Source organism: Sander vitreus, unplaced genomic scaffold, assembly GCF_031162955.1.
Source record: "Sander vitreus isolate 19-12246 unplaced genomic scaffold, sanVit1 ctg421_0, whole genome shotgun sequence".
In the NCBI taxonomy this organism is placed as follows: domain Eukaryota; kingdom Metazoa; phylum Chordata; class Actinopteri; order Perciformes; family Percidae; genus Sander; species Sander vitreus.
The window spans coordinates 15,001-22,500 of record NW_027595541.1 but is presented as its reverse complement, the minus strand read 5'-3'; the positions used below and the strand labels follow the sequence as shown (position 1 = coordinate 22,500).

Sequence of the window (7,500 nt, the reverse complement as noted above, 5' to 3'; positions counted from 1 at the left end):
TGTAAAGGAAGGAATAAATAAGGAAGAACCCAGGGAAGGAGGGAATGGGAGCGAAAGAAATGCAGAGAAGGAAGGAAGGATGAAAGGAAGCAGGATTGAGTTTCCTGTCCCAGAGGAGAGAAGAAACTAGAAATGATTCACATTTAACAAGCTGACGTCACACTAGTTTACCTGTTTCATCATTAACGACTCAAACACTGACAACTAATCAATCAATCTCTGCAGCTCTATGACAAATAATCAGTTGGTTGAAGACGGTCACACATACCCCAACTAGTGGGAAATGTGTGAGCAGCGAGACAGAAAACGTCTCTCTGTGTGTCTGACAGTAGCTCCAGTGTTGCCGTGAACCTGATAATCTGTCGTCTCCGGGGACGAGGAACTGTAAAACGATCAGCTGAGAAAACCAGTCGGAGAGAGGGAACAACCGCAGGAATAAAACGGAATAAAAACGCAAGGTTATGTGCTCACCCGTTTGGCTGCTTCCTCTCACAGTCGAGCTCCATTCATTACTGACAGGTATGACTCACCAACACACACACAGAAACACACACACACACACACACACAGGCACACACAGAGACACGCACACACACACACAGAGGCACACACACACACACAAAGAGAGAGAGAGAGAGAGAGAGAGAGAGAGAGAGAGAGAGAGAGAGAGACACACACGCACAAAGGCACACACACACACACAGAGACACGCACACACACACAGAGACACGCACACACACACACACACACAAAAAGAGAGAGAGAGAGAGACACACACACACAGAGAGAGAGAGAGAGAGACACACACACACACACACACACACACAGAGAGAGAGAGAGAGAGAGACACACACACACACACGACTGTCAGGCCAAAAATGCAGCCACGCTGGTGTTTCTTTCTCTCTCTCTTTTTTTAATGCAAAGGTCCGCCCCTCTCTGCGACAGACATGTGACTCACCGTCCAATGAGAAGTCGTTCTTCCAGAGCTCCTGCAGGCAGGGGGCGTGGCCAAGGTCCCAGGTCTTTCTTGTGCTGAACATGACCGCCGGGCTGAGCAGAGCGCTGGACCGCTGGACCGGCTGCACAGAGAGACACACACACACACACACACACACACACACACACACACACAGAGACAGACACACACAGACACACACAGGACGACAGAGCTTTAGAGCGGTGTTTTTTGATAAGTCTAAATTTCTCTTCAGACTAACAGGTATTGTGTGTACATCTAAGTCTGATATATCCTCAAAATCATTCCCCCTGCTCTGGTGTCCCCCTCTCATTCCCCCTGCTCTGGTGTCCCCCCTCTCATTCCCCCTGCTCTGGTGTTCCCCCTGCTCTGGTGTTCCCCCCCCTCTCATTCCCCCTGCTCTGGTGTTCCCCTCCTCTCATTCCCCCTGCTCTGGTGTTCCCCTCCTCTCATTCCCCCTGCTCTGGTGTTTCCCCCTCTCATTCCCCCCTGCTCTGGTGTTCCCCCTCTCATTCCCCCTGCTCTGGTGTCCCCCCCTCTCATTCCCCCCTGCTCTGGTGTTCTCCCCCTCTCATTCCCCCTGCTCTGGTGTCCCCCCCTCTCATTCCCCCTGCTCTGGTGTCCCCCCTCTCATTCCCCCCTGCTCTGGTGTTCCCCCCTCTCATTCCCCCTGCTCTGGTGTTCCCCCCTCTTGTTGTAAAACAACAATCAGATAACAAATTAATTTCTCCCGACTGCTCCGGTCTTGTCCCGATCCTCAACCCTCTCCCGTCCCGTCTCACCGGTGGGATCCCACCAATCAGACGCCAGCCTCTAAACTGAACCTGTTGCTTCTCTGAGACGCTCTGCTCTCACCCGTCCACGTCCACAGCGAGGTATCCGCTCCGACGGATGGACGAGGCGCTCCCTGTCCAGCCAGCTCTTGTTGATCAGAGTTCCCACCCAGCCCAACATGCTGCCGCCGCTCGCTCATATCCTCTGAAATGGTCCCAGTCCGCCGCGCACACACAGAACCAGCGGAGGTAACCTGGCACAGTCTGACCCGGGGTCAGTTAGCCCAGCGACAGTCTCTGCGCTGCATCACAGCGGGATTAAATCCCATCCGATCTCAGAGCGGCGTAACGATGAGAGGATGAACTAATCTGGTAATCCTCGCAGCAGATGGCTCTTTAACCCTTCACTGACCGCAGGTTAGATCTCACTAAGAGCTTAATCAACGCCTCAAACTCTCACTCTTCAGTCATCTCCTCACTATCTGCTAGCTGCCTGTCCCCTGAACACACTGTAAAAAACATCTCCTCACTATCTGCTAGCTGCCTGTCCCCTGAACACACTGTAAAAAACATCTCCTCACTATCTGCTAGCTGCCTGTCCCCTGAACACACTGTAAAAAAAACATCTCCTCACTATCTGCTAGCTGCCTGTCCTCTGAACACACTGTAAAAACACCTCACTATCTGCTAGCTGCCTGTCCCCTGAACACACTGTAAAAAAACATCTCCTCACTATCTGCTAGCTGCCTGTCCCCTGAACACACTGTAAAAAACATCTCACTATCTGCTAGCTGCCTGTCCCCTGAACACACTGTAAAAAACATCTCCTCACTATCTGCTAGCTGCCTGTCCCCTGAACACACTGTAAAAAAACATCTCCTCACTATCTGCTAGCTGCCTGTCGGGATGAGGAGGGAGGGAGGAGCATGCCTTTGGTGTGGGAGACATGGGTTTGAATCCCCCTGCGATACATCAACCAATGTGTCCCTGAGCAAGGCACTTAACCCTCTGACATATATAGCAATTGTAAGTCGTTTGTGTGGATAAAAGCGTCAGCTAAATGACATGTAATGAAAATACTTTGAACGTCAACAAGAAGTGACGTCACCCAACATCGCTTAGAGCACCTTTAATAATAATAATAATAAGTTTATTTGACAGGGCACCTTTTACAGACAAAGTCACAAAGTGCTTCACATGATGAAATTGTTAAAATAAGACCAGAACAGTAAAATGAGCAAGCAAAAACAGAAATAAAATACCAATTAAGACTTGAAAACCCAGTTACAAAAACATGTCTCTGTCTTGAAACAGAAGACAAAGGGAAGGGTGGAACGCCCTATTAGCAGAACTAATCCCAGCCACGCATCGTTTCCACTTTTCGAATGACAACACAGAAGTCGGTGCCTCATTTCGGTGCCACTAAAGGCCCTGACACACCGACCCGACAGCCTACCGTCGGCAGAAAAGGCAGACGGACAGATCATTCGTCTCCCGTCTCTCCAAAAAGTGCCTTGGAACACACCGAAGCGATGCAGACTTGAGCGTACGTTCTGCATGCGCCAGACGTAATACGTCTCCATAAACAGCAGGTGGCGCTAATCTGTACTGTCGCCCAAAAAATGAAAACGGGAAATGACAAACGCGTCACGTGGGTCTGGCTTCTCCCCGACTATAATGGCGGCTTGTTCTGAATACGATCTCGTATTTTACGCTAAGTATACTGTAAGTCTGTGCTACCAACATTGCCATCTTTAGTTCAGCTTGCATCACGTTTTCTGCCCGTCTGTCCTTTCATGATGAAGGAGGAAATCACCTGTGTGCCGTTATGTGCCTCTTCTGCGCGATGGTGCCGCTGTATTTTAATGTGCTGGGTGATGTCATTTAACGACAGCTAAGCGCCGGACGGAGTCACGGTGCCTCTGCTAAATAGCCTCAGGAAGGAGCTGGTTTTGGTGGAACATGAGTACTTTTAGTCGTGCAACAGAAACAGAAAGCTGTCTGGATTTACCCTGCAGAGATCTGAGGAGCAGGTAACCATATAACCAATCCCAGTGAACCCGTATATAACATATACCCGAACCAGTCAACCCTTTAGAACCATGACCCCGGCACACGGACCCTTTTTATCAGCCGTCAAACTAGCAGAAGTGGATTTGGACACGCCCTAAACACACCTGCAGCAGGCGCTTCACGCCGTGACCTCAGATCGGTAAAATAGGAGCCCTAGTGTTTAACATAAGAAGTGCAATTTGGTGGAAACATGCTTATCTTTATTATTTGTTTAATTCTCCATAGTTTGGCCGGCCCTGCAAGCTTTAACATGTCACAAACAAACTGTTTCTTTATTGCTTATTGTTATGAATAAACATTGATTAATTGCCCAATCACAGTCCAATGAGACGTCTTCAAAAAGGTCCGTTTGTGTCCAACCAACAGTCCAAAAACCTAACATATGTAAAATGTGTTTAATCTTTTGTCCTCCGGTTCCAAAACGCCCGGCAGGATTTCACAACAAATGAGTTATTCATTCGTACACATCGACGTTCCTTTGGCAGTTAAAACCTCCAGGGTAAGAAGGTATTAAACACACACACACACGGTGCTTTGTGAGGGCGGATTAAAGCTTTAAGGATGGAGTAACAGGCAACACACACACACACACACACACACACACACACAGTATATGAAAGCATTAATACTGACAACTGCTGACACATTTCTCCTTGTAGAACACACACACGTCGGGGAAAGTAAAACGCCACGTCGTGCAAGTTCTTTTGTTGACACACACATACTGCGTCTCACTATCTCTGTGGGGACCCGTCATTGACATAACACATTCCCTAGCCCCTTACCCTAACCTTAACCCATCACCACTAAATGCCTAACCTTAACCCTTACCCTCACCCTAACCAGAACCTCATTCTAACCCGAATCCTAAAACCAGGTCTTAACCCTCAAACAGACCTTTAACCTTGGGGGGTCCAGCATTTTGGACCCACAAAGCTGTCGGGACCCCACAAGTATACTGGACTCCTGGGTTTTGGTCCCCACGAATATAGTTAAACAAGCACACACACAGAAAAAGCATAAACTCCAGGTTATGTTCTGACTGACTGACATGTGATGTTCATTCATTCTTCAACGACACATTGTGCAGCTCTATATCTGTACATAGTAAAAACAAAGCTGATGACTTCCTTGTTGAGCTTTCAGCCGTATGTCTGTATTTCAGTTTGGACTCAGAGCAACAACACATCTGAGTCAGAACTAACGGAGGAGCCATGTGGGAGTTTCTCCAGCCAGCAGACGACAGATTCCTGGCTGTCTGACGCCTTCACAGCCTGAAAACACTTCAAATCTGACTCTGGATCAGTCTGACACACAGACACAGACTCTGGATCAGTCTGACACACAGACACAGACTCTGGATCAGTCTGACACACAGACACAGAGACTGACTCGGGATCACAGACACAGAGACTGACTCTGGATCAGTCTGACACACAGACACAGAGACTGACTCTGGATCAGTCTGACACACAGACACAGAGACTGACTCTGGATCACAGACACAGAGACTGACTCTGGATCACAGACACAGAGACTGACTCTGGATCACAGACACAGAGACTGACTCTGGATCACAGACACAGAGACTGACTCTGGATCAGTCTGACACACAGACACAGACACTGACTCTGGATCACAGACACAGAGACTGACTCTGGATCACAGACACAGAGACTGACTCTGGATCACAGACACAGAGACTGACTCTGGATCAGTCTGACACACAGACACAGAGACTGACTCTGGATCACAGACACAGAGACTGACTCTGGATCACAGACACAGAGACTGACTCTGGATCACAGACACAGAGACTGACTCTGGATCACAGACACAGAGACTGACTCTGGATCACAGACACAGAGACTGACTCTGGATCACAGACACAGAGACTGTCTCAGGATCAGTCTGACACAGAGACTGACTCTGGATCACAGACACAGAGACTGACTCTGGATCACAGACACAGAGACTGACTCTGGATCACAGACACAGAGACTGTCTCAGGATCAGTCTGACACCTCCAGCTCTCTCCGTTAGAGGTGAAACATTCAGTTCTCTGCAGAGAAACTGAGACAGAGAGACATGGCTCCCCCCTGTGGTGAATGCATCATATTACCATGTGTTATTCATGGGGGGGACCTCACACACACACACACACACACACACACACACACACACACACACACACAGAGATATATACACACACACAACAAAGGTTTTTCTAATCTCTGCAAACGAAAAATGCAGCTTTTTTTATATAAAAATGGCCACGAAATAACGAAGCATAAGCTCAACCGGCACTAGACTTAAACTACACAACCCTAAAAACCCATGTCACACCCCCGTCCTGTCACTAAAGGCCTAAACACCAGAAAAAAACCTTTAAGCGACAAAAGTGTCAAAAAACAGACGACCACAACGCTGAAAAAGGAAAGGTTGTTATTAACAAAAGTATAGAAATAAAACATAACTAGCAGGTGAGTATCTAATGCTGCTGGAGTTCAGAAAAAACATTCAGGCTGTTTTATATTCCAGAAAAATGTAATATTAAATAAAACGGACAGTAAATCAGCAGCGTGCCTCTCCTGCCGTTTCTCTCCTGGAGGTTTTAAATCCCTCCTCCTCCTCCTCCTCCTCCTCCTAACTGGGTCAAATCATCTCAAGGTTTTTGTTCAGTCTCCATGTGCTCAGAGTCAAACCCTGTCTGCACACACACACACACACACACAGTCTCACCATCTCTGTGAGGACCCGTCATTGACATAACACATTCCCTAGCCCCTTACCCTAACCTTAACCATCACCACTAAATGCCTAACCTTAACCCTTACCCTCACCCTAACCAGAACCTCATTCTAACCCTAATCCTAAAACCAAGTCTTAACCCTCAAACAGACCTTTAACCTTGGGGGGGTCCAGCATTTTGGCCCCACAAAGCTGTCGGGACCCCACAAGTATACTGGACTCCCGGTTTTTGGACCCCACGAATATAGTTAAACAAGCACACACACACACACACACACACACACACAGTGTGTAGCTCTGCCCGCACATGCTGTGACAGGAGGGGGTGAGACCAGCGGCACATAAGCATATAAACCCAAAAGTGATCTACCTTCCTGTCTGTTGGCTTCAGTGTCTGATGTCAGACTGGATATGTAAGACAGCTGGAGCTCAAACACCTCCCCGGATCAGTAATCTAACCTAGGAGCTGCTGGAGCTAGAGCTGGAGCTAGTAGTAGCAGCAGCAGCTCCAGCAGCAGCAGCAGCTCCAGCAGCAGCAGCTCCGTCAGACACCTTTCTGGTGTTAAAGACATAGAAAACACCACGCAGCTGACACGCAACAGACACGCCACGCAGCTGACACGCAACAGACACGCCACGCAGCTGACACGCAACAGACACGCCACGCAGCTGACATGCAACAGACACGCCACGCAGCTGACACGCAACAGACACGCCACGCAACAGACACGCCACGCTCACGCCACGCAGCCAGTGTGTAGGAGGCCTTAAACTCCATGCCTTCTCTTTTCTGGTGTAATCCTTGATTATCCGTCACGTTTTCTTAAAAAATGCGATGGAATATGCGGGATGTTTATGCGATGTTATGAAAATGAAAAACTGTGGCGTCATCGCGGCTTCATCGCGGCGTCATCGCGGCTTCAT

At 48.6% G+C, this 7,500-nt stretch overlaps 1 protein-coding gene across 3 annotated transcripts in view; it reads right to left on the bottom strand.

Moving 5' to 3' along the window:
- Positions 1-7,500, bottom strand: part of kifc3 (kinesin family member C3) — a 47,137-nt gene that overhangs the window by 34,488 nt on the left and 5,149 nt on the right. For 2 of the 3 annotated variants that reach the window (XM_078245232.1, XM_078245233.1), the window contains exon 2: positions 962-1,082. In XM_078245232.1, coding sequence (XP_078101358.1) covers positions 962-1,082 — 121 coding nt within the window. Of the gene's footprint in view, positions 1-471; positions 739-961; positions 1,083-7,500 lie in introns of those variants that run through there. The other variant, XM_078245234.1, reaches the window with a different exon arrangement.